This window comes from Orycteropus afer, unplaced genomic scaffold (genome assembly GCF_000298275.1).
Source record: "Orycteropus afer afer isolate SDZICR_OR568_19922 unplaced genomic scaffold, OryAfe1.0 scaffold00018, whole genome shotgun sequence".
Classification (NCBI taxonomy): domain Eukaryota; kingdom Metazoa; phylum Chordata; class Mammalia; order Tubulidentata; family Orycteropodidae; genus Orycteropus; species Orycteropus afer.
The window spans coordinates 8005548-8032730 of NW_006921605.1; the positions used below are offsets into that span (position 1 = coordinate 8005548).

At 55.6% G+C, this 27183-nt stretch overlaps 1 protein-coding gene across 1 annotated transcript; it reads right to left on the reverse strand.

Moving 5' to 3' along the window:
* Positions 1-7826: 7826 nt before the first annotated feature.
* GPRC5C (G protein-coupled receptor class C group 5 member C) lies at positions 7827-14869 on the reverse strand. The gene is made up of 3 exons (XM_007959680.2): positions 13789-14869; positions 10446-10540; positions 7827-8006 (listed from the first exon to the last, which is right to left on the reverse strand). Exons 1-3 carry the CDS (start codon positions 14837-14839, stop codon positions 7827-7829), a joined length of 1326 nt encoding a protein of 441 aa, XP_007957871.1. The 5' UTR covers positions 14840-14869.
* Between the last annotated feature and the right edge of the window lie 12314 nt (positions 14870-27183).

Here is a 27183-nt window from a genome sequence, read left to right on the forward strand (position 1 = left end):
GTCCATGACCATGAGGCTGCCCAGGGCCTCCGTGAGTGCCTTTCTGCTGCCCCAGCTGGACGGACTGCAGTGTCAGGAAAGCAGGTCAGAACTGGCCCCACCCTGTGTCCCAGGTCTCACTTGGGATGGGAGCTAAGCAGGTGTCCACACAGTGAGGGGAGCTTCCTCAGCTAAGGAGTGGGTCCTGTGTTGTCCAAATGGTGTCAGGTCAAGAGTCACAGTCCCCAGGCTGGCTGGAGGTCCCTGTCAATCAGCACAGAGAGGCTGGAGGCCCAGCGACACCATTCCCAAGTCTTGGCTGGCTCTAGACACAGTCCCTGTGTGTGGGCTCCCATCTCCCCTATCATACTCCACAGGAGGGGTTCAATGTAAGTGGTGTTGACCCTAGGGGACACTCAGCAATGTCTGGGACATTTTCCATTGTTACAACGGGTTGATGAGGAGGGTGGGTAGAGGCCAGGGAAAAAAACCTCACTGCCATGGAGTAGGATCCGACTCACAGCAACCCCTCCTTGGGTTTCCTAGGGAGCTCTGGTAGCATAGTGGCTAAAGCACTTGACTGCTAACCAGAAGGCTGGCGGTTCAAACCCACCAGCCACTCCTCGGAAGGAAGGTTGGACAATCCTACTTCCGTAGTGATACTGCCTCGGAAACCCAAGGAGGGGTCGCTATGAGTTAGGGCTGACTCGACGGCACATAACAACAACAACAACACTACCAAGTAGATTGCCCAGTCTTCCCTCCGAGGAGTGGCTGGTGGGTTTGAACCACCAGCTTTCTGGTTAGCAGTCCAGTTAATAGCCTTAGGCACCATGGTACCACAAGCTCCACAAGGAAGAATTGTAGAGTGGCCTCTAACTCACAGCCCCATGTATGTTGTTGTTGTTGCTGTTGTTATGAGCCAAATATCCCTCCCCAAATGGTATCATGCTGAGGTGGGGGAACTCTGCCTTAGAGACAGACTAGGAGTGGTGGGGGGCCCTGTGCACCCCCTTTCCCACACATCAGACCTCCTGGAGGGTACTCTCCTCCTGGGAACAGGGACCCACTTCCCTGGCACCCACTTTGTGCTGGACCAGGAGATCTAGGAGGAGTGAGCAACTATCTGGTGTCTGGGGGCCCGCGAGGGGACATAGAACAGCTCACACAGCAATCCAGGCGGGTGGCTGGAAAGACCCGGTCTTGGTGGAAGGGGATCTTGTGCGCAGCCGCCACGAGGCGGGATGGGCGGGCCTCCCAGCCAGGCGGTCAGAAACACAGCCAACTGGCCCGGTCCAGCCCGAGGGGATCAGGTTCCACAGGGGGCGGGCCGGGGCCGGAGGTGGGGACAGAGGCGGCTTGGGTTGGCTGGGGCTGGGGCAGGCAGGCCCTCACTGGAGAGTGACATCGGGTGCCAGATGCAACCCGCCCCGGGGTCTGTGCTGGCGCAGCCCAAGGGGCTGTGAAGCTCAGCGTTCCCTTCAGGCCAGGGCCACAGGTGCAGGACAAAGCTGTCCCTGCTCTGGAGGCCGCCGCGGGCCCTTGTGGTGCCTTTGAGAGTTAAGGGAGCAGCTGTCGCCTTTGTGTGAGTGTAAAAAGGGCGCCTTCCTGGGCTGAAGAATCAGCACAGGCCTCTCCCCAGGGGTGCCCCGGATGGCAAAGTGTTGCAGCAAGAACCGCTGGGTCCACCCCCCACTCCCTGAGGCCCTGCGTGAGACCCCAGCCCTCAGTGAGGTCCAGGGGGTGTATCTTCAGCATAATGCTGAGGCTTGAGGGTCCCCTCTTATCTGCAGGGACCTTCGCTCCAGCCCTGCCAGGCTGAAGGCAAGGCGCCCCCTTGGGGAGACGGTGTCTGTAGGAAGGTGTTGAAGGCATCTGCCTACTTAAAGCCAAAATGGCTTCTGGGAATGACCCACCCAGGCGAGTTCCACTTCAGCCCTTGGGTCTGACTTGGCCAGAGAGGAGCTGGGTTGAGTCCCCAGGTTGGTGCTAGTCCACCATGAAACTAAACAGTGCAGCCCAATTAATAAAGAACGTTTGCTGTGTGCACAGTGTCTATGAAGAATTAGCTTGTTGTTGTTGTTGTTATGTGCCCCCGAGTTGGACCTGATGCTCTGGTAGCATAGTACCTAAGGCACTTGACTGCTAACCAGATGGCTGGCGGTTCAAACCCACCAGCCACTCCTCGGAAGGAAGGTTGGGCAATCTACTTCCATAGTGATACTGCCTCAGAGACCCAAGGAGGGGTTGCTATGAGTCAGGTCCGACTGGATGGCAAATAACAACAGGTGAGTCTAATCTGAGGACAGTTCCCCTGAGGCACAGATGAGAGCCTAAAGGGGCAGAGTCTGCATTAACAGTGATGAAACGTGGGTAGACAGAAGATGGTGACACAATGGGATGTAACCAGTGTCACTGAACGGTTCCTGCAGAGACTCTGAGTGGATATATGCTTGCTTGTGCATTTGACACCAAAAATGAAAAATAAAAGGAAATAAAATAAAAGGAAAAATCAGGAAGTGATAGATAAATGCTAGTTGAGTGACTGGAAGTTCAACCCAGCTTTTCAAACTTCCCTTCTGGGCCCCCAGGGAAGCCACCTATTATTAACCTCTTACCTGCCAAGCAGGGCACTTCCAAGGGTCTGCCCCTCTCCCTGGACCCCCACCCCCACCCCATCCCAGTGGCCTACCACTCCACCCACTCTGAAAACCCAGCGCATGAGGGATAGCCAAGGACAAGGGAAGATGTGGCATCCCCAGAGAACATTGACACCTGGCCAGGAGACAAGCTTGCGGAGGCAGCTAGTCCTGGATGTTCCATTTTGCCTGTGACAACCTTGGGGACAACCTTGAGGAGCTAGAACACCACCTATGGACCCAGCGGGATGGAATGTCCATTTTACAGAAGAGCGAATGAGGAAGGACTGAGGAGCCAAGTCCAGGGGGGGCTGGTAAGAGGAAGGATCTGAAGCCCTAGCTGCCTCACTGCTCTTTGCATTCTCCAAAGCCCATTCCTGCACCAAAGGCAGTTGGGTCTCTGGTCCCCACCACCCCTGAGAGTACCTGGGCCCCCTCCCACCGCCCCAGCCTCTGCCCATCAGCATCCTTTTCAAGGAGATGGAGGTTAGAGCCACACCCGGAGCTGAGGGAGGATGAAGTCAGAGCATTACTGAGCTGATACTGATGCTAAATAATTCATGCAGCTGTTGTGAGCAGGGGCTGCCACTTCCTGGAGGGCCCACAGTGGAGACAGCAGACAGGAAACCAAGCCTGGACACCGCACCTGGGCTTGACCTTGGCATGTCCTCCTGGGACTGGAGAACCACTGGGGGCCGACTCCAACCCTCACTAGCTGCATGAAGGTATTTCTTGCTGTATCAGATGAGCTACACCAGGGGCTGACAAGGCAGGGAACCATGTGTCACCTGGAATGCTGGCCAGCTCCTGGCTGTGACTCTGGGGGTATTGACCACGCCCTGGTCCCAGTACCCAGGTCCTCCCTCTCCTCCTGCCTCTACGCCCACAGCATCCCCAGGCCTTGTATGTGTGTGTGTTGCTCCCTGGGCTTGGCTGGTGGAGAACTAAACACACTGTTTCAAAGCCTGGTCCTCCCTGTCCAAGTCAGTCTCCAACCAAGAAAAAAGTTCACTGGAATCAAACAGCCTCTGTTGGAAGGCAAGGAGTCTGGGTTAAAAAGTATGTATAAGTAGTAAATTCCAGAATTCTTAATGAACACACAAGGATTCAGGGGTAGGAATTCTTCCCCATTTAATTCTGACCACAGTTACAGTAAAGTCCAAACTAGTCTGCTGTGAGGTACGTGGTTTGGTGGAAGTGGGTGTGACATTGATCAAGGTGTGGTCATGATGTTACCTGCAGCAAGTCATTGTCTATTGTATTTTTCTTCCCTTCATGGCTGGTAACTGATGCAGCTGGACCACTTCAGAGAAGGCACAGTGTTCCCCCTAAAGACATATTTATCCTCTCCGCTTGGCCAAGCACCCAAGTGAGCAGGGCCTCTGGGTGTTTCTGGATCTGTGCCTGCATCCCGCCCCAAGCCCCATGTATGGACCAGACCTCCCGAGGCTGAGGCTATAAACAAGCCACATTCACCAGCAGCAGCACCCCGGCTGCCTGGTGCTGCCAAGGACTCACGTGAGGTAACTGCCTAGAAAAACAAGATAGTGCCTTTATTCGTGGTAAGTGATCTTGGGGAGAAGTCTGGGGTGAACAGAGCTCTCCCCTTCCTGCCACTGGAAGGAAATAATACTCTATTCATGGAAGGAGTAAGTCAGCAAACAGAGGCAGGTGCAGGAAGGGGGTCACACACAGGGGTACAGTCTTATTCTCTAGGTGGGACCTGTTCACCCAACTTAGCTCTGGAGAAATGCTCCAGTAAAGGCACAGGGTGCTGGGGACAGGAGGGCGGCACTGGAGAGCTACAGTTCCCTACCTGACTCGCCGCCCCAGAGAGCTGCTGTGGGGCTGGGTGCAGGAAGATTGGAGTCCAGGGGCCACACCTGGAGAGGGTCCCCTCAGATGTGTCAGTGCTATCTGGTGCCCAAGGGCTAGACAAAGTCCAGGAGAGGATGCTACAGGGACCCCCTGCTCCCCGGGAGTCAGCAGGGCCTACATCTCTTCTCTTTGCTGGCCAGCATCCCACAGGTCCCAGGATGTCTTTCCTGGGGGGCTGAGCAAGTCCTTCGGCCGAGAACTCAAGGGGCTCTTCTGGGGAGGGCAGTGCCAGCTTGTCGAGGTACCTCGTGAGTTTCTGCTGCCTGAGGCAAGGTAGAAACAGCCATCTGCACACCAGGAAGTGGGACGACCTTGAACCTTGGAGCCCACTAAGGGTTCCTCCTTAAGTCCCATGAACCTCTGTCCAGGGAGAGGCCAGACCCCAAGCCATCTGGTCCAGGACCCTCACTGAGCTTGGTGGCTAAGGTGCTTCCAAGCCTCCCAGAGGTGTCCAGGTAGCCAGAGCAGACCCTGCTGGACTCACCAAGGGCATTTATTTCAATCTGTCCCTGTCCAGGAGCCGCTTCCAAACTGGCTGAGACACCAAATGCAAAAGGGCAAAGAAGGCACAGGAAGAAGGCTTATGGGCTCCTGAATGGGGACCCTGAGCCCTAAATGCCACTGTGGCCTGCAAACTCCCCAAACTCCTTGGTGGGGTTCCCTGTGAGGTAGTGCCAGACAAAGAGAGCGTCTCTGGTTGGAACCAGTGTGGTAGACCCTGTACCCCAGATGGGGAGGGGCGGCCAGGAGCAGAGAACAGGTGGCGTGGCCCTGGAAGGAGGTGGATCCCAGGGTCACTGAAGGCACAGAGTTCTGGGGCAAAGGGGCACATGGCTGAAGCGCCACAAGTGCTCGGATCCAGGAGCCACAGGCCACTGAAAAGCAGTGCGTCCAGGCCTGGGCTGAGCTGCACCGTCACTTGGAGGCCTTCCACAGTCCGGGTGGCAGCAGGAGGGCCTGGTGAGAAGGGCCAGGGCCAACCCTCCACCACAGCTTGGCTCCAGAGTCATGGAGAAGATCCACCTGGGCAGAAGAAGCCAGTGCCGGCCCCCAGAAGATGTCCAGGCCAGGAAAGTCCACAGGCCAAGAAGGGGCCTCGGAGGGATGTTCACAGTAGGGAGGAAGGCCATCGGGAGCACCACACATGGGGACACTCCCGTCGTCAAGGAGCAGGCAACAGGGGTTGGGACTCAGGGTGCCGTGTGGGGAGAGGGAGGAAGACTGGGAGACCACAGATGAGCCTGCAGCCTCAGTCACTTGGGAACCCAGAGAGGCAGGGCTGAGCAGGACGGGGCTGGACCCTTCCCAAGCCTCCCACCCCATCTACTGCTTCAGACCAGTGGCCTGGGCCCTCCCAGCTCCAGTGACAAGGACAGAAGAGGCGCTGAGCCCTGGCCAGCCTGGGCCCAGAGGGAGGCGGACATCAGGGTGGCGTGCAGTCCGGGGAGGAGGGCAGCTACCATCTCGTTATATTTTGCGGGGACTGATCCTAAAGTAACCAGAAAGAACAAGAGTCAAAAGGGGACTTTGCTTGGAGCCAAGCACTGGCTTTTACTAAAAACAGTCCTGTCTCCAGGGGGCTGGTGAGAGCTGACCATAGAAAAGGCTGGGAGAAGTCTTTTTTTTTTCTTCTGGCAACCTTGTCCCTTTCAACAGAAACTTTTCTTTTCCTACAAGCAGTGTCAGAAAATAGCTTCTGATGAGTGGGGAGAAACACGTCTGAGCCCAGGGGGGACAGGCTCCCTGGGCAGGCTGACAAACCCCTCACAAAGCTACGAGGCAGTATTCAGGGGTCAAGATACTGCTGGCCCACCTGGGCGGCTCAGCGGGACAGTGTGATCAAGCCCAGCCCACCGACCACTCCTCACCTGTAAACAGGAAGAGCTACCATGACAACTGACCACCAGGGCCCCATCTCATTCTAAAGTGGTTCGGTTCTGGGATTTTTGACTCTGGAAAGGGGAATGCCGGTCCTGCCTACCTCACAGAGCAGCCTTGAAGATTAAAATGAGCTGCTGTGCAAACACTTTGTTCACAAAGCAAAGCCAAACCCACTGCCGAGTCCATTCTGACTCACAGCGCCCCTAGAGGACAGAGTGGAACTGCCCCGTAGGGTCTCCAAGGCTTTCAGTCTTTACAGAAGCAGACTGCCTCATCTCCTGCAGAGCCACTGGTGGGTTCGAACCAATGTCCTTTTGGTTTGCAGCTAAGGACCTTAACCACTGGGCCACCAGGGCTCTTTGCTTGGTTCACAGTAACCAACAGCAGTAACAACAAAAAAACAGTTGCTGACAAGCTGGCTCCAACTCAAGGCAACCTCATGTGTCAGAGCAGAACTGTGCTCCATGGGGTTTTCAACAGCTGATTTTTTAGTAGATTACCAGGCCTTTCTTCCAAGATGTCTCTGAGTGGACTTGAACTCCCACCCTTCCAGTGAGCAGCCAAGTTCATTAACCATTTGCTCCACCAGGGACTCCTATTTACAGTAACATCGCCGGCGAGTCAATTCCAACTCATAGCAGCCCTCCACGACAGACTAGAACTGCCCCACAGAGTTTCCTAGGCTGTCAATCTTTATGGAAGCAGACTGCCACATCATCTTCCACACACCCCCCTCCTGGGTCCACTCTCTCGGAGCCATCCCCAAACACAAACCCTGTCTGTGTAGGGGAGGGGCTCCAGGACAGCTGCATGGATCCCCTGGATGCTGGGCGGGACCCTACGCACTAGCTGAGCCCTGATGTTTAGTGGGACCACATACAACATGGTGGTCAGCTAATGGCTTCTTCTCTGGGTAGGGCAACCAGCCCCTTGATTGCACAGAGGATGGCGAAGCAGATCTCACGGGAGCTGGATGAGGGCAGGGGAGGAGAGGAGGGGTGAAGGACTCACTCCCCTAAGCCACCATGGAAGGGAGGGTCATTGGAAACCAAGCACCCAGGCCAGAAATGACATTCCCAGAGAAGGGTTAATAAAGCAGAGATGTGTTTATTAGGCACCCTTGTTCCTCACGGAGGAGCAAGACCCAGGACATAAGCACCTGGGAATCTCTCGAGGTTGCAGGAATCTCTCCAAAGAGGCCAGAGAAGCGCAGACGCTGGCCGACAGCCACCCCAAGATGAACACTATTTGGCTGGAGCACGGCCAGCCAGAGCGGCCCTGGCATGAGGTCAGGCTCCTCGGCACTACAAACACTGAGGAGTGGGTGGGGGGCACCCAGGACACCCACCTACACACTGGCCACCTCCGAGCCAGAATGGGGCTAGGAGGAGTGGTAGAGGACAGGGTTCCTGGGCTGGATCCCGAGGGCCCCCCCACCTGCCGGCTGACTCAGTCCCACACATAAGGGTTTCTAAACACCTGAGAGTTCTTGCTGTCTTTGGACGGGGTGGCCGCCTGGTGGCTCTGGGCGGCGTACATGTCTTCAGCACGCAGGGTTGAGTTGGCACTGCCCATCACCTGGCTGTTGGCGGTGGCCCGTGGGAGGATGACATCGTAAGTGCCCTCGGACTGGAAGGGAGAACAGGCGGGCTCACGGTTGGGGGGGAGGAGGGCTGGGAGCCAGGTTCCGCCGGGCGGATGCACAAACACGCTGTTTCCTGCAGGGCTAGGCCTGCCGGCTCCCCCTACCTGCCCCCTCCCAGGCAGGCCCCCGACTGGCAGGCTGGGCTGGAAGAGTCAGTCCTTGGAAATAGGGCTGATCCCTAGCCCCTCACCTCTCACTGCATCAAGCTCTGCCTCTGGTCACAGGATGAGGCCTGGCATCTCCAAGGGTTCTGGGGCTGCCCCTTTGTAGGAGGACCCTTTTCAAGGCCCCTTGTGCTCCCAGTTCCTCAGGGAAGCCAGCCAGCCAGCCAGCCCGCCAGCTAGCCCGCCGGTGGGTGACCCACATCAAGCTGCTCTTGTCATTGTTGATTCTGACTCACAGCAACCCCAGGCAACAGAGCAGAAATGCCCCGAAGGGTTTTTTCTAGGCTGTAATCTTTATGGGAACAAACTGCTGGGTTTTTCTCCCACTGAGCTGCTTGTTGTTGTTGTTGTTGTTGTTTGCCGTCCAGTCGGCCCCGACTCATAGCGACCCCTCCTTGGGTTTCCGAGGCAGTATCACTACGGAAGTAGGATTGCCCAACCTTCCTTCCAAGGAGTGGCTGGTGGGTTTGAACCGCCAGCCTTCTGGTTAGCAGTCAAGTGCTTTAGCCACTATGCTACCAGAGCTCCTATGGAGCTGCTAGGTGGGTTCAAACAGCCACCTTACCTTATTGGTTGGCAGCTGAGCACTTAACTGTTGTGCCCCCAGGTCTCCCTGAGTTGCTATTACTTGCCTGGTCATCTCCAAAAGCCCTCCCCAAGTCCCCTGATGCCACTACAACACCCAAGAGATCACAGCACTGGCTTTCCTGGCTCAGGACACCCTTGTATTGGGCTCTGGGTGGGCCCGTGGTTCTTTTCCTGGGGTTTGGAGTGGCTAGTCTGGTTCTGATACTTAAACCTGAGTTCTCTGCCTGGAATCTGGTCCTGCTCCTGTATGGATGAGATGGGGCTGTGGGATGAAGCCAGCAACCTCTGTAGCCCCAGATTGTAAATCGGCCTCGGGTCTAATCAGAGCCAGGAGGGCCTCCCCGCACCTGGCTGCAGCTCCTGGTTCTCCAACCTGGCTGTGCATCAGCGTCGCCTGGGCAGCCTGTTCAACTACCCCCAGGCCCCGTGCAGTGGTGGGCTGGTGAAAGGAGGACGGGGAGATGGTGCCCTGGTTTACAGTGGCCACAGACTTCCATGGACTCCTTACTCTCATGGCTGGAGGCCACAAGGGCAAGGTGCTAAAGTTCTTCCAATCAGAATCTACACTCTGATTCTTGTGTATCGCCCTGGGATCCTGTTAGAATGTCGACTCTGATTCAGTGGAACTAGTGGCTATGCAAACTCTCAGCAGGGGTAGAAACGGAAGGAACTCAGTTCAAAGCCCTGGTCCAGAAGAGATGCCACTAGTGGCCCCAGCACACCATTGGCCCCACCCCCAGAGTTTCAGATTCAGCAGGTCCCGCGAGGTCCCAGGTGATGCTGATGCTGACGGGCTGGGGAGCACATAGTAAGAACGCTGTGCTCCGATAAATATGCCGTTCATTCGGACCATTTTCTCGGGAAGCTGGAATCAACGTGTGTACGGGAGGGGCAGCCACCTAGAGGAGGGCTCTGCGGGTGCCCACACCCCTGGGTGGCTGCAGGCTCTTCTCACTGCCCCTCAGAAACCCCTCCGCCCCCCCAGCTCCTGGCCGCGGCTGGCTCTCCAGCCCTGGCAGCAGGCCCAGGGTCAGGCTCAGGCAGCGGGAAGGAGCCAAGGCTGGAAGTTTCAGATACACTTGGCTCACCCCACCCCTGGAGCTTAGAGATGGGGAGGGGAATGAGAAGGTCACCCTGCTGACCTCCCTCCTTCCTGTTCCCAGCATCCTGCCAAGGCAGGTCACTGACCTCTTCCCAGGGTGAGTGCCAGCCCGGGGAGCCGGGACATATATGGAGTGAATCTAGTCCACCAGCTTCCTGTTCCCACCCCCCTCCCAGCACTAAGGAGCATCTGGCTTCCAGAACCCAGGGGAGGTGAAAGGTCTAAAATGACTGTCTGCCGGTGGGGGGAGGGGGGTCGGAGGCTGGGGGGGGAGGGCTGTGCTTGAGCAGTAACTACCTCTCCAGACCTGTCCCATGTGGTCCCCATTGCTCTGAAGGCATCGAGAATGACACTCGGCCCAGCCTGTGTGAGAGCCCAGTGACATAGGGCAGGTCCCACCACAAGGAACCAGAGCTCAACTCCAGGAGAATGGCATTCAGAATTGTCACCAAGGTCACCAAGGTGGGTGCCCCAGGTGGAGAAGCTGGGCCTTCTCCCCACCACCTCCACCCCGAGCCTGGCCATGCTGGACAACGGCCAGCAGGGTCACGGCCCTGGGGTCCACTCACCGGGCTTTTGTGCATCAAGGCCATCTCGGTGGGCTGGTAGACACTGGTCAGCAGCTGCCCATTGTAGCCACTGTACGGTGACACAGGCCTCTTGGCTGGAAGGAAGCACAGGGGTAGGCTGAGGATCCCTGAGCCCTGAGCTGCCACCTCCATGGCCCACAGCCCAAGCAAGGCACCCAGAGTGCAGAGCCAAGGGGGCTGAGTTGGGCCTGGTGTAACAGCTAACCAGGGAGGAAGGCAAGGAGGGCAACTGGCTTAGGGGCAACATTATGGGCATGTGAGCACCTCCCCAAAACCCAACACCCCTTTGCAATCAAAGCAGGGACAGCACAGCCCTGCAGTGCAGCACCCCCCAATCCCACAGCCCAGAAATGCTCCCGTCAGCACCTTTCACATCCCCATCCGCCCTCCAGGGCCACAGGCCAGGAGGGGCACACGGGCCTTCGGCTGCCTTCCAACATGGCCAGCCTCCAGCTCTGGCCTCAACCGTGGCCAGCTGGCTGGCAAGTGTTGGGGTAAATACAGCAAAGACCCCTCAGGCCCATCTTCCCGGGGCAGGGCTGGGTGTGGTCTTCACCCAGAACCCCTCCAAGGCCACTGGACGCACATCTGTCTGGGGGCCACTTGGCAGGTTTCCAGAACTACCTCCAGCTCCAGGAACACTTCCGTGTGCCTGCGGGTGTGGGTTTCCCAGTCTGTTCCACCCTGCCGGGCACTGCCAGGGTGTCCAGGGAAAGCCTCGGAGCAGCCCCTGGGGCCCAGCAGTGCCCTGGGCAGCAGCAGGTTCGTGCTTCCTGCAGGACTGCTCCCCGAAACCTATATTGGGCTTCCTAAGTGCTGGGCGTGCTCTATTGATGTTTCCATTTAGAAAGAAAAAAAGAGGGAATAAAGACCAAACAAACCCAGGCCCCCAGAAGTGTTTGCCTTGGGAGGACAAAGGCTGAGAACTATTTGCCCTTGATAAACAAGCAGTGGGCAAAAGCAGAGCCAGGAAAGCAGGGTGTGTGTGGGGGCGGGTGCAGGACAGTGCTGAAGCCCCCCACCACTGCCACCCACTCGGCCATGAGCCCCTCTTTTGTGCCGGCTTCCACTGCCTCTCCCCTTCCCCAAACACTCAGCCCCACTCCGTGTGCATGCCAGGGGCCCACCCCAGAGGAAGAGGAGGGGAGCCCAGGTGGGCAAGGCTCAAGGGCCTGGCAGGACAGGACCACCCCACACTCTACAGCAGGATCCCAGGATCTCACAGTTTGTAGAGAAAAGGAAGGAAGTCCTGACTGGAGCTTGCAGCAGCCCTGCCTCTGCCTTCCTGCTGGTTAAGAAAGTCTGAAGGCCCCCCCCCCCCCCAATCTGGATCAGCAGAGTCCCAGGTCTGGGTCAGGGCTTTGATCTTTGCCATTGAGTCACCCAGCCTTGCGGGTTAAGTCACAGGCAGGACTAGCAGAGGCTCAGGGAGCCCGTGAAACGCCTGTAACCAGACACATCAGGAAAGGGCCTGGCACAGTGCCAGGCACATAGTAGGTGCTCAGGAAATGCTGGCAGTTGTTACAGTCCACAGATGCCAGACTCATGAACCAGAGACCAGGCCTTCCTTCAGAAGCTTGCCAGGAAAACAGCCCCTCTCTTGTACCAGAAGGGGCTTGACGCTGGCTGGGTAAGCGTCACTGCCCTCCTGCCCCTTCAAACTCCAGGGCGTCCTCTGCTCAGACCACCAAGGCTCTGCCACTGGCGGGTTTCCCCAGAACAGCACTGGCCCACTAAGAAGAGCCAAGCAGGGAGCTTCAGGAGGAGTCAGCGGGAGTGTGGGAGCTGCTGAAATCAACATGAGTGCTTTCATTTAATTTTTTTTTTTTTTTTAATCATAAGGGCTTGTTTTTAAAGGAAATTAAGATGACTATGGATATATACATAGCAGCAAGACAAGTTCTGGAAAGATAGTAATAGATGACAATACTGTGGTGGTTATGTTTGTGTGTCAACTTGGCTGGGCCTGGCTGAGTGGCTAGGCAGCTGGTGGTAGTTAATCCCCATGAGAAGACTGGCAATCAGCTCCATGGTGGGATCTACCACAAGCAGCTGAGTAGCTGCTTTTGGGATGTGGTCGGCTTCCTGTATATAAGGAGAAGCTCTGAGAATGGTCTCTAGCCTATGGCACGCTTGGACCCTGCATGTAGCCGTGTTGTTGCTCAGCAACCTGCCATGCTCTGCCGACCTTGGGACTTACAATGGACTTAAGTTAATGGCCTGCCATGAGGTTTGGTAACATCAGGACTATGCCTTTTTACTTGTCAACCTTGGAGCGTCTCAGCCTCAGCAGCCAGCAGCTATCTGAGTGAAGAAAAGCCTCTAGCTCCAGTGGGTCAGGAGCAGGAGGCAGAGCTGGACTCCAAGGTTGAGGAGCTTTCACCCAGCCCCTAGAGCCTGGCACTTTGAACTTGGACTTAAATCCTCCAAATTGTAAGAATAAACTCCTGTTTGTTAAGGCCATCCATTTGTGCTATATTTCTTGTCAGAGCGGCACTAGGGAACCAGAACAAATACCAAAACCAAACCCACTGCTGTGGAGTCGATTCAGACTTACAGCGCCCCTAGAGGACAGAGTGGAACTGCCCCACAGGGTTTCCAAGGCTGTCAGTCCTTATGGAAGCAAAGCCAAACCACACCCACTGCCATAAAATGGATTCCAACTCACAGCGCCCCTAGAGGACACAATAGAAGTGCCCCACAGGGTCTCCAAGGCTACAAATCTTTACAGAAGCTGACTGCCTCATCTTTCTCCCAAGGAGCAGTGGTGGGTTTGAACTGCTGACTTTCTGGTTACCAGCTGAGTGCTTTAACCACTGCACTGCCCAAGAGCAGCTAGTAATGGCTAGTATGATTGCCATGAGTCAGAATCGACTCAGTGGTAACTGGTACCGGTACCGTTAGAGTGCTCACCATGCACAAAGCAGAGATTCACTGACGTGATTCTCCCAGGAGCCCTGTGAAATGGGTATCATTATTATCCCCATGTTTCGACAAGGAAAAGGAGCCACAGGGAGGTAAAATCACAAACAGTGGTTAGTTCAGGGGACAGAATAGGGGGGACGGGGTAAGAAGCGGGGAGACAGGAGAAATTTTGTTTAATGTGTAATGTCTGAATGTCTACAATGAGAATATATTCGTCAGATATTGCAAGAATACAGAAAAAACAAAAAGACCTTTAAAAATAGAATCTAGGAACTTTAAGGCAGAGCACCATAGATAACTTTGAGAACCTTCCATTTTAATCAAAAGACCAGCTCCCTGGCCTTAGGGACAGACCTGGGGAAGGGAAGGGGCACTGGCAGGGTCTTGCAGGGCCTACCTGAAGATGGCTCATCCATGGAAAACGCCTTGTTCTCCACAAACATGCTCTGACCCTTCTGTTCTTTCAGGATGGTCTCGTAGCCCACGCCGCGGGTGGGGTACATGTCCCCCTGGTAGTTTTGCTCTGGGCTGGCCTTGGTCAGCTGGGAGATCTCAGGGATGACATAGAAGAGCAGAAAGGCCCAGGCGTTGGCGGCGAGGGCGATGGCCAGCGTGGGGTCATCCCAGGTGGGGCTACTGTGCTGCCTGTTGCCGTAGGTGTACATGACGATCCACACGACCCAGATGGCAATGGAGGTGGCTGTGGCGAGCAGCACGTAGACCCCGTGCTTCCTCCAGCGCTTGAAGCGGCCACACAGGGCGGGCCAGGCACCCATGAAGGCACCCAGCAGCAGTAGCATGACATAGATGAGCGCCATGACGAAGTCCATGTTGGCAATGGCGCAGGGTGAGGCCACTAGCCAGCCAGCGCTGCCATTGCCCAGAGGGTCACCCTCGCCACCTCCCCGGACCAGGGTTATAATCAGCCACTCTGTGTTGATGATCACCTCCACCAGGGTCAGCAGCAGAGCCACGGTGAAGGTCACCCAGCCCCGGGGCCCATGGTTCTTCCGGGCCAGGAAGTTGAGGGCAAAGACATGGGCCACCAGGCACGAGAAGCAGATGGCGAACAGGACCCCGAAGAGGAAACGCCGAGAGGCACAGGTGGAGAAGTTGGGCTTCACCACGCAGGCAAACACGAGGCAGAAGAGGCCCAGGGTCCCCAGGAGGAAGAACACCTGCGTCCCCAGAAGGCTCCGCTTCTTGGTGTCCTGCACAAAGGGGAGGCTGGCCACAAGGATGATGGTGAGGACAAAAGTGGTGACGACACCTGCCCCGGCCACTGCCTCCAAGACGATGCCCCAGGCCTCTGAGCGGTCACAGAGGTTGTAGTAGAGGGGGTTGAGGTCCGGGCCACAGCCAGGTGGGACATGGTGCTGGGCCTGGGCCCCTGAGGACAGGAAGAGAGGCAGTCCCAGGCACACCAGCAAGGCTTTGTGGATGGCCATCCTGGCTCCCAGGCCAGGCTCCCACTGGGTCCTTAGAGAAAGAAGGACAAGGGGCAAAATCAATCCTCCAAGGCCAGACTCTGACATACACGGCACTGCTTTCCCATCCTGCACCACGGCAGGCATCACTAGATGATCATGAGACACATTTCCTCTGAGCTTCAGATTCCTTCTTCACATACAACTCCTGGGCACCATGTCAACTGACTGGAGAGGCAGACAAGATGAAACCCACTTGCCATGGAAAAGGAGGAAACTCACTCAAGTCTCAGTAGTGTCCTGCCCTCCTCCCAATGCAGCTCCAAATATTCCCTGAGCTCTTATGGTTGGAGTGGGAGTGGGGGACTTGAGTCTACCCAAACCAAGCATGCCACCCTCCAGCACTCTCTCTGCCCGGGGACTTCCAGGGTTCAAAAGGCTTTTTATCTCTGACCCTGTGATGCCTAAGTCCATGGCTCATCAGCCATTCATTCATTCATTTAGCAAGTATTTAACAAGCACCTGTGGTAGGGCTGGAGGAGCCCTGATAGCACAGTGGGTTAGGACTCAGGTGCTAACAGAAAGGTCGTTGGTTTGAACTGACCAGCTGCTCTTAGGGAGAAAGACGTGGCAGTCTCCTTCCGTAAAGATCACAGCCTTGGAAAACCAATGAGGCAGTTCTACTGTCCTACAGAAAACTAAAACGCACTGCTGTCAAGTTGGATCCAACTCACAGCAACTCCTCCTTGGGTTTCCGAGGTGAATCACTACAGAAGTAGATTGCCCAATCTTCCTTCCGCAGAGTTGCCGGTGGGTTTGAACCACCAGCCTTCTGGTAAGCAGTCAAATGCCTTATGCACTATGCCACCAGAGCTCCTGCCTAAATAAAACAAAAACCGCACTACTGTCGAGTTGGATCCAACTCATAGGGACCCCTCCTTGGTTTCTGAGGTGGTATCTCTACGGAAGTAGATTGCCCAACCTTCCTGCCGGGGACTGGCTGGTGGGTTTGAACTGCCAGCCTTAGACACTACACCACCAGAGCTCCCATGCTTTTTTCCTGTTCTATAGGGTCGTTATTAATCGGAATGGACTCAATGGCAATGGGTTTGGTTTGGGTTGGTATAGGGTTGACCGAAGACCTGGTTGGAAGGTTCACATTTATCAACCATTCCCACCTGACCCGTCCTCCCACCACCTCTCTTTTGTCTGCACTCCATTTTCCCACTTGCAGTGCCCACTCTCCTCTTTAGAATTCAAAGTTCTTTGTCTAGCTCCGTTGCTGGAGTCAAGGATAAAATAAACTAATTCCCCTGCTAAGGGAGTTAATGACTTAATGCAAAAATTCTCCTATGAGGCATTAACATTTTAAAAGCAAGAACCAGGCAAGGGAAAATGAAAAACCCAAAGGAATTAATCTTTAACGGAAGACTTGAAGGCACTGTAGCTAGAAGGCAGAAAAGAGATCTTATATTCACACCAGGAGGTAACTCATTACTTCTTTCACCAGCCCAACAACAGTTCTAGCAAAAGCTACAATCAGCATCAAAGAAAGCCAAACCACCTCCCTCAATACCAACTGGCTTTTCCCTGTGCGAAGTGGAGGTGAAGGACGTGGCTGGTTAAGGGAAACTGAAGACAAGGGATTTTCATTGACTTGGAAGAAACTTGACACATAAAAAATTATAAAGATGCACTAAAAACCAAGTTAGAAATCCCAAAATTCTATGAAATGCAGGCACTCCACATTAAGAGCAACCCACATGTTCAAATAACTAGTTGTAACCCTGCCTCTCCCCCCAGAGAGGCTCAGAAAGACAGCAACCAAGCTTTCCCAGGCTGACAGTGACCACTAGTGGCTGGCGGGGGAATGGCATTATCTAATGCGCAGGCCGGGCGCCACTTTTCTTCCCTCTGAAGGGGACTGTTCGGACCATTCGCCCCTTCCTGTTTCTCACCTTTCCCAGCTACTCAGTTCCACTTTGCACAATTCTTTGCTAACAGACAACAAAGAACCCTCATTGTCACTGGGCAGAAATTCTGTAATTTCTAAGTGGAAGAGTGCTGATACTAAAGATGATGCCAGCTGAGGAAAACAATGCTCATAAAATTAAGTGCAATTAACATCAGAAAAGATTGTGGTGCTGCTGTTGGGTGGGTTTTTGACTCACAGTGACCCCATGTGACAGAAAAGAACTGCCCCCCTCGGGTTTTCTTGCCTGTAATCTTTTTTTCCCAAAAAATCTAATTTTGTTGTGGAGAATATACACAGCAAAACATACACCACCAATGCAACCATCTCCACATGTACAACTCAAGGTGACTGATTACATTCCCACCCTCCTTTCCTGAGTCGGTCCTCCCCTCTTAACATAAACTCACTGCCCCCGAAAGTTCCTACAAAATCTTTCGAGTTGCTGTTGTCACTCTGAAATGCTGGCTGTAATATTTGTGGAGCACACCTGCAGGTTTTTCTCCCACAGAGCTGCCGGTTAGGTTTGAACCACCGACCTTCAGACCTTTTGGTTAGCAGCCTAGCACCTAACCACTGCACCACCAGGGGGAATAGCAATCTCCAAAGCCTTTAAAAATAGCCTTCTAAACATTCCAGGTGTTTCTGCCTTTTCACCAAGTTTCTGGATGATGCAAACAGGTAAGCACTAGATTGCTAGCTGAAAGGTTGGCAGTTCAAACCCACCTCAGGTGCCTCGAAAGACTGGCCTGGCAATCCGCTCGGGAAAGTCCATAGCCCTACCTCTGGAGCAGTTCTACTGTGGAAACTAGCAACAGCCTTCTCAGCCACCTCCTCACCTTCCCATTAAGCTCTCCCTCAAACACTGCCTACCAGAAACACTCAAGAAATTAACTTTCTTAGGTAAATTTACTTCTTTGGTAAGTAATTGTCTTCTTTACAGAGCTAGTTTCCTTCTCTGCCAATGCAGGCAGCTTCCCCTACACTGTGATTTTAAATAAGTCTTCCTATAATGGAAAATCAATAAAGCACAAGCAGCATTCACAAGTGCTGGGAAGACAAAGGAGAGGCAGGGAGAATTAAAGGGGCAAGGAGTCACAGTGAACCATCCTGGGAAGAGAATGCATGGATGACAACAGGCTTTGGGACCCACCCATCTGCCAGTCTGTCCTACTGTGGTGGCCGGCGTGTGGCTGTGAGGCTGGAAACTATACCAGCAGTATTTCAAATAGCACCAGGGTCATCCACGGTGGGCAGGTTTCAGCAGACCTTCCAGACTAAGACTAGGAAGAAAGGTCTGGCGAAGCCCTGAAACCACTGCCTTAAGGAGATCTTTAAACCCTAAAACGAAGCAACAGCTTGTTAACTTGTAAAGGTCTGCCCTGAGCATCCTGCTCTTTGAAGATCTCTCTATACGTGGGATCAAACAGACAGTAGCCAACCGAAGGATTAGCTGGGAATCAGCTGGGAATCGCAGGGTCAGGGAGAGTGTGTTAATGGGGAGGAACAACTCGAGAAAGGAAGGTGAGAATGGCAAGGCTTAGAACATAGTCAGCGTTGCTGGATCGGATGTGGAGAAACTGGTCCATGTCTGTGCTGTATACATTCTCTACCCCAAAAAATAAATTATCAAATAAATAAATAAGAAAGGGAGGTCTGACAGTCTACTTAGTCCAAAAATTAGCCAATGAAATCTCTGTAGATCAGAATAGAATACTGACGGGTAGAGCGCGGGGCAATGAGCCCGTAGGTTGGAAGGCGCTCACAGGACACACTGGCCATCACGATGGACTTGAGCAGGATGGTGCTGATGGCCAGGACTAGGTTAACATGCCGTCGGTGTCCCATGCACTGGAGCTGAGTGACGGCTACGGACAACAGGGGCCCCTCGGCGCCCACCTCCACCCAGGGCATTTCTGGCCCATGGGATTCACTCCTATGGCCAATCTTTTGGGGCAGAAGCTGAGTGTTTAACCCTTAACCATTTGCACCACACAGAGAGGAAACCTTTCAAGAGCATTTTATTCAGTATTTAATAAAAACTTACCACGTCCCAGACACTGCCACAAAACAGGGACACAAAAAAGCTAACCCATGAAGAATGTGAGGTAGGGATTGAATGGAGGGGGGAGTGTGGCAAGGAGGAGAGGGAAGGGAAAGGAACAGGCAGAAAAGAGGGCATACATTAACACCTGCGGGCAGCAAGAGAAAAACGGAGTTCACCAAGTTTGCAAAGGGAGGTGCAGCCAGCTGGTGGCTGGTGAGAATTGCTCCACAGGAGTCCCGGACTGTATTCAAAGGCAGTGGGGAGCACTGGAGGCTGTTTTGAACACCGTGGGGCCATAACCAGGGTGTGCTTTGAGAGGTGAGTCTGGCCCAAAGCACAGGCCATCGCTCTGCCAAGGGCACAGTCAGCTGGATTTAAAGATCAAAGCCAAAGGTAAAGTCATGCTGGCCTAATGTGAGTGATCCTTTCCCAAATGAAGTCTAAAGACTTGGCAGATGTAGGGCAAAAGGATGCTAAAGCTGCAACTTCAAATCTCATCACGGCCACATCGTCACAAAAATATCAAACCAGGTGCAACTGAATCCTCAGACCTCTGTCACTTGTTCTTCTTGACCTAAAAACACTTGCCAGTCTCTGGATGGCACAGTTAAGTGCTTAGCTATTAACTAAAATGTTAGCAGTTCAAATCTACTCAGAAGTGCCTTGGAAGAAAGGCCTGGTTATCTCGCAAAAGATCACAGCCACTGAAAACCCTGTGGAGGGAGCACAGTTTTACCGGGAAACACGTGGGGTCACCGTGCACCAGAATCAACTCAACCAACAACTGCTTTTCTTCTATCACGCAGGTCCTCTGCACCCATAAGCACCTGCCTCAGGCCAGGGAAGCTTCACGGCTCTTACCCCAATTTGATCCACTGACCACTTCTCCTGGACCTTATCCTTTAAGTCTAGTCTCTGCTTCCCCCACCCCCATCCATGTGGGAACTTCAGAAGTGCTAGGTCCCACTCCTACCTAGCTGCCTGAAGCTTACCAGCCTCAGAGGAAACCACTCATTGCCATCCTGAATTTGCCTCATTTCTCGGGTCCCCCCAAAAGCGAAGGGTGGGTGGGGAGGAGACAGGAATCCTCAGGTGGGGAGAAGGAGCTAGTTGGGCCTGGCATTTGTCCACTACCCAGGACAGGGCCCCTGAGAGGCCAACCCCAACCTACTGCCATGGAGTCAGTTTTGACTGACAGGGTAGAATTGCCCCTAAGGTTTTCCAAAGCTATAAATCTTTACAGAAGCAGACTACTAGCTTTCTGCCATGGAACAGCTGGTGGGTTTGAACAGCTGACGTTTTGGTTAGCAGCTGAATGCTTTAATCACTGTGCCACCAGAGCTCCTTGAGCGGCCAGCAGGAGGGTCAAAGAGGAGGAAGGTTAAGAGAGCTCTGCATATTTGGCCAGCCTAAGAGGCCTGGTGGCATGACGGTTAAGCACTGGCCTGCTAATCAAGAGGTTGGTGGTTCAATCACAGGAGAAATGAGAAAGACGTGAGCTATGCGTCCACGCAGAGAACAGCCAAGAAAACCCTACAGGGCACTCCTACCCCGTCACGTGGTGTCACTATGAATCGGAATCGGGCACCTAACAAGGTGAAAAGCACTGGGACAAGATGGAGCCAGCTCTGCCCAGAGCTCTTCCTTCGGCTTGGGAAGCATCCTCTCCCTCCTCAGTTCCTAGAGCCTGCACCTCTCAGGTGGGGCCTCCGAAGCTCTGAATGTCAGCATCGGGCTCCCAGGCTAGGTCTTTGGGAGGGTGGTGGAAGAGGCTTACCGATGACAGCCGGCACTATGCATTAAACACAGCGGGCGTTTGGAAACGACTCTCTGGACCCATTCAACACCCACCTCTCCCTGAGCCCATCCTGCTTCTTTCATTCCGAACCCACCTCATCTGCCTTGAGGTTCTCAGTGGAACCAAGCAGGGGAGCAGGAAGGGCGCCTCGTCTGTGCCCCCCACCCCATCGACCAAAGCCCAGCCCCAGCGCAGATTAAGTTCTGGACAAAGGGGCCCTTTTGCCTCACCTTCCGGGCAATCAGTCCTTCTCAGATTTTTAATCACTTCTGAAATCGGCCTTTCCCTGACTCAACCACCCAACCCCCAGCTCTGGTCTGGGGCAGCTCAATCCAGCTCCTGAATCCCCCTCCGCCCTCTCCAGGGGAGAAGAGGCCTCAATAGTGCTGGTGGGCTGAGGCCCAGCCAAGTCCTGACCAGCTCCGGCCAGATGGCGGCACCAACCCTCACCTGTGCTGGTCTGGACCCTTCGTGTGCCCCCATCCTTCACACACAACAGCCTGAGAACCCCCAGTTATTCTCCTCACCCCTTAGCCATAGGACCGTCTTGGAAGTGCCTGTTGGTCTCATACAAGACACATGGTCTGTCTCTCAGGCACAAAGTTACAGGAAAAGATACAGCCCTCCCCCAGTGGTTTCCTTGAAGTGGTGACCATCTAGAGCCCCCTCTGGGAGGCGCCTAAGCTCACCCTAGGTTGCCATGGAGCACCCTCCCTCCTTCCCCAGGGGCCACCCCCCTGCAGCCTTGCAGAGATGGATGGACCAACACAGTGCCATCCACCTCCCCCTTTCTCTCCTGGTCTGGAGGCTGTCCCCAGTTACGTAGGAGACTCTGAGGTTAACCTGGGCAGTAAGATGGGGCACCCGGGCGCCTATGCCTGGCAGGCCCTACCTCAGTGCCCAGATTGGGAGGGGCGTCGTGGAACCTCAGCCCAGACGCCCATACAGAGGGTGGGGCATTCAGGGCAAACTGTCCTGAGCATTCTGAAACCGGGGGTCCTCGACCCCAGGGTCTGCTCTGGAATGTGCCCCCTCCCCCAACGGCACTCCCACCACCAACCAAGGGGAAGAAACCTGTAAAAGCACAAAACTATTTCAAAATATTCTGGTCCTTGGACGGTAGGATCAAGACCCTGGAATTTGTAAGTGACTGGGTTTTCCCGGGTGTAAAACTCCAGTCCTAGGGGGTGGACGGGCGCTGCTCCGGCCCCAGCGGCCCAGAAAGGAGACTGTAAAGAGGGTGGGGGGATCTAGAGGCCAGGCTGAAGGATCTAGAGGCCAGGCTGCCAGATCTGAGTCCAAACTTGCCCCCACGAAGAATCTCACCCCCTACCTCACTCCTCTCTCCCCAGCTGTGGTCTACACCCGCGCGCGCTCCCCAGAACGCCGCAACAGAAAGAGGAAGGAACCCGACCACTCTCCTCCATGTCCCCCGATCACAGAAGCCTGCATTCCCCTTTCACGGCAGCGGGCAACCGAGAGGATGCCCGCCCACAAGTCACTACTGACCGTGGGACGCGCGCGGAGAGGTAGAGCGGATGGAGCGGGGCCTCTTGGAGACCCCGATTGTGGGGTCCTTCCTCTGCCCCCAACTCAGAGCCTCAGAGCCCGGCTCCCCCTACCCCCACTCTCCAGCCGGCTCCGTTTGGAAACTTTCTGCGACCCAGCGGAGTTGGCCAGGCGCCTCCAGCACCCCAGTTCCGATATCCATTCACCGGGCCTCTGCTCGTGCTACTGCCAGCCGGCTCCACCCGACTCTTTCAGGTGGCCAAGGGAGAAAGGAGCAGGACGGCAACCCTTACCTGGGACGCGCCGCCAGTCAGGATCCGGCGAGGCGTCGGGGCCAACTCCAGCCCCAGGCGGGGCACGCGCGGCGGTGGGAGGGACTCTGCTCAGGGCGCAAGGCCAGGGCCCAGTCTTGGTTTGGAGTGGTGGGGCCGGGCGGTAACTCGGGGCCTGCGGCTCCCCGGGACCCGGCTGAGCAGCTGCGCTCACTCCTCGCTCTCTAGCTCTCGCGCCCCGCCTCTCCCCTGCGCTCGGCCCCTTTCTCTCCGCCGAGGGTGGGCCGGCGCCTGCATCACCGTGACATCACCTCCATTCAGGGCGCTTATCGGCGCTCTCGGCGCTCCAGGTTTGTGCAGTCGGTTTACAAGGTAACAAAGCCTGCCCGCCCTGCCCCCAGGGACTCACAGCCTAGCCCAGCCGAGGCACACTTTCCGGCCCGGGAGGGAGCTTGGAGTTGCGAGCTGCGCTGTTTGAGGGTTGTTGTGTTTACTGCCACGCCCCCCACGTAGGCGCGCGCGCACTCACTTTCTGGACTCTGCTTTCCCCGGAAAGCGGTTTGGGGTGCAGCCCAGCCCGCCCCGCGGCCAGGCTCTCCTTTCACGCAGGTTTCCTTCGCGCGCGCGCGCGCAGACCCACGCGAGTGCGAGCTTGGCACATCTCTGCGCCGCGGACACTCAGCCTTTGTCACTTCGCCCTGGCTCCCCTTGAAAGACACACGCCGGGCACAGTTCGCTGCTCAGGACTGGAACGAGGCGCACACTCAGATACAAAGTCCTTCTTTGTCACGCCTCCTGCGCCCCCCTTTCCTCTCCGAGGCACACGTGAACACACCACACACACCGAGTGTCCGCCGCTTGCACGCGCGATCCTTCCCCAGACCCAAGTCACCAAGTGTGCGAGGGACTGCCACCGCGCGCGCCCCTAACGCTGTGGACCGAGCCCAGAAACACCCAGGACCACGGGCAAACGTTGCCCCGGGTCGGACCACCCCCCGCTGGGTTTCCTGCGGCGGCTCCAAACACCGCCCAGTTCGGAGTGCGCTCCCTTCCCCCGCGTCCCCGTTCCCTGTTCCGACTCGTCCTAATTAGCCTTCCGGGTCTTGCTCCTCGAGGTACAGTGTTGAACACGGCCCCCGCGGTCTGCACTCTGAGTTCTACCCCTCCTGCGGCCGGAGGACTTTTCCAGGAGTTCGCACCCCACCCTCGCTCCCAGCCTCGGGGTGGGTAAGCGTGTGGCCGCCACCCTTTCCCCTCCGGCTCCAGGAATCCGCAGAAAGAGAACCTCAGAACTAGGGAAGCGAAACCAGCCTGGGACCTCCCCGGCACACTAAACAAGCGGAGGTAGTCCGGCTGCCTGCCCTCGGGGCAGCGAACTCCGCGGGGGCTGGGCTGCGCTGTCCAGGGGCGCGCCGCTGGGGCTAACTAGCGAGCGCCGGAGCCCCGCAGGGGCCGAGGCGCACCGAGCAGGGAGCGGTTGTTGGGCCTGAACGGGGCCCCGGAGACGCGGCGCGAGGGCAGGGCGCGGGTCTCCGGGGTGCCGGGCCTCGTGACGCCGAGTTGCCTGGGAAGTCGCCAGCAGCGCGCGGTCCGAGCCAGCCGGTGGTGTGGCCCGGGCGGCCGGGCGTGTTTGCTTAGCGCAGAGCATCCGCGGGGGGTGGGGGGAGGGACGCAGCTGGCCACTGGCTAGGGGGCAGCAAGGTGGGGAGGAGGGGGACCCAGGCAGAGGGGAGGGATACCTCCTGGGCTGTTTATTGGAGCACCTCCATCTATGACAACCTGGAGCCTGAAGCACCAGAGTTGCCAGAGAGATAAACCCAGGCGGGTTCCTCCCCCTGAACACCCTCAGCTGACGCCGACGGGAGGCGGGAATGTTTATCTAGCGGCCTGGGTGGGGATGGCGCCTGGTTTTCTAGGACCTTTAACCCACCGGTTAAGCGCTCCGCTGCGAACCGAAAGGAAGGCAGAAAAGTCAGAGGTTCAAACCCTCCAGCCCCTCAGGAGAAAACAGTGTGGCAATCTGCTATCTTAAGGATTAAAAAAGAAAAAGAAAATGTCGTGGATTTCGACTCATAGCAACTCTGTGAGGACAGGGTAGAACTGCCCTCACTGGGTTTCCAAGGCTGTAAATCTTCACAGAAGCAGACTGCCATATCTTCCTCCCGCAGAGCACTGGTGGTTCCCTCAGGGGCTTTTTGCTTAGCCCGGCTTAACCACTGCGCCACAGCTGCGGAAACCACACGGGCAGTTAGTTCTACTCTGCCCTGTAGAGTGGTCTGAATCAAACTGGACTCAAGGGCAATGGGGTTATGGAGAGCCCTTCCTGGGACCTGCCTCGAGGCGGGTCTGGGGATTGTGGTAGGATTGAATTGTTCCCACTCTTTGAAATTTTGACCAGAGGAGCATAATCCTGCTGCAAAGCTGGCCTCACTCCTCCTTTCCCTCCCCTAACTCTTTCTTGTTCAAACCCACCAGCCGCTCCTCGGAAGGAAGATGAGGCAATCTACTTCCGTAGTGATACTGCCTGGGAAACTCAAGGAGGGGTCGCTATGAGTCCGGGGTCTGACTCGATGGCAAATAAAAACAACACAACAACTCTTTCTTGCATTCAAAACTGGGACACCCTGTGAGGACGGGCAAGCCCCTGTAAGGTCCATGCAGAGGGTGGGGTGTGAGATAAGACCCTGGTCTCTGATTCTCGTTTCCATTAACCCTGGACAGCCCGAAAACCACTGGCTGGGAGGGACCCTTCCCTGGAATGTTAACAGCAAGGAGAAGGTGTACTGGAGGTCACCTGGGAGTCTGGAGGACACATGGCCTCAAGGAGATTCAAGTGAGTCTTGGTCCAGCAGACCTATCTGTTTGCTTTCAAGCTTCTGGAACTAGACCTCCCCAAAGAGGACACGTTTCTTTCCTCTCACTTCTGGCCCAAAACGTGGGAAGGCTGGGGTATCTGGTGCCTGGCCACCCACCGGGAGTTGTTTGGAAGTGGACACCCTGGCAGCCCAATCCTGTCCTGGGCCAGCCCCACCCTGCGTGGATGGCAGTGGGAACGTAGGGCTGGTGTTTGAGAACAGTTTGCTTGCTCTCTCGCTGCTTCACCCGGTCTCACTTCCAGAACAAGGTCTGCTCTGAAACAAAGCAAGTCCTTCAGGACACATGACCTGGGCTCTGGGCCTCCAGGGTCGCTGTTGTCCTCCACCACCGCCACGTTAGCCACAGGGTTGAGCATCACTCCAGACATGAGCTGGAGAGCATGAGGGGCCCCCACCAGAAAAGGTACTCCATGGAATGAGTCAATCCCCCGCCCAGGCAGCCTGCGATGGTTAGACAGAGGCCCCGGTCTGTGCTGCTGGCCCAGCCGGTCTGCGATGCTTAGACAGAAAGGAGGTTTCACAAGTGGCTGTTGCTTTCCAAGACTCCAAGCATGGGTTCCATCCAGGCAAACACCCCTCCCCTCGATTCAGGAACTAGCAGGCATATAACCCTCTATGAACTCCCATTTTCCCAGGAAAAAAATAACACTCTGAGAAGTGGTCTTGTACAGGGACTGCCCACCCACCCACAGGGACCCTGGAGTTACTCCCAGGCCAGTGGAGGCTTGAATTCTGCAGGCAGATTGAAACTGCCTTCATTCACCAGAAAGTTTCCCACTGTGAGCTGCAGCAGGGCCCCTCCTGCCAGTCCCAGGCCTCTGTGGAGAAGTCAGAGGCCCTGACAAGGTGCTTCCCCCGCTGCTAGCTGTGTGTGACCCAGGACAAGTCACCTCACCTCTCTGAGCCCCACTTTACTGTAAAATGGGCACCATAACACATCTTGCCCAAAGGTGCACATGAAGCTGCGTCTAGAATGTTCCTTCTACCAGCCTGTCACTTATAGGTGCTCAGGGACCAGGTGTCCTTTCCTGGTGTGACTGACCATAACTCTGAGCCCTGTCCTTCCAGTTAGAGGCCTGACAATTTCTAACCTAAACTCGGAGAAGCTGTCCCCCAGCATCCTGTGGATTCAGTTGTCGGCTTCCAGAGTAGCCTTGGCATGTCACACTCAGTGTCCTGTGCTGCTCCTTCTGCCTCAAATACACTGTCCCACCCACCCCCTTTCTCTGTCTGACCAGAAAAAAAAAATTTCAATCTGCCATGCCCCAAAGCTCAGCCCCAAGGAAACCATCTTCCCTTCCCCCAGAAAGCACTGTGAGCTGGCCTATCCGCCACAGCCTGTTGTGGATTCATTTGTTCCTCGTTTGCCCTATTTTACGGACAACCAAAACTATTGTCCCTCCAACTAGAAGCTCTTTTCTCAGGAGTTAGGACACATATCATTCACCTTGTCCCCACATCTAGCACAGAGCCTGGTACGAGGCAGCTGTGGTCAGTAAATGCTTGCAGAATATCCATTATCCGAAGGAAGGTTGGGCAATCCTACTTCCGTAGTGATAACTGCCTCGGAAACCCAAGGAGGGGTCGCTAGGAGTCGGGGCCGACTCAATGGCAAATAACAACAACAATAACAACATGGCCAAAATAATAGCAGCCAATGGTTGGGTACAGCCCCAGGATGGCAGACCACAGCTGACCTTCCCCCTTACATCAAACCAAACCCAAACCCAAACCCATTGCCATGAAGTCGATTCCAACTCAAAGCGCCCCACAGGCCCAGTGCCTGCTGCAGAAGTCCAGCTCGCCTGGGCCAGCACTTAGAGCCCAGGGTAGGAGGCCCTGGCAACCAGGCTGTGGGCATTGAGGAGCCTACCCCGACTGCCGGCGGTTA

What these genes read in the sequence shown, in the direction of transcription:
- GPRC5C (XM_007959680.2), bottom strand. Translation starts at nt 14,839, where the DNA reads ATGGCCATCCACAAAGCCTTGCTGGTGTGCCTGGGACTGCCTCTCTTC. An exon ending in CATGGATGAGCCATCTTCAG is followed by an intron (nt 10,541 to 13,788) that starts GTAGGCCCTGCA and finishes GCTTCCTTCCAG; the next exon opens with CCAAGAGGCCTGTGTCACCG. An exon ending in CCTTGATGCACAAAAGCCCG is followed by an intron (nt 8,007 to 10,445) that starts GTGAGTGGACCC and finishes TCTCCCTTCCAG; the next exon opens with TCCGAGGGCACTTACGATGT.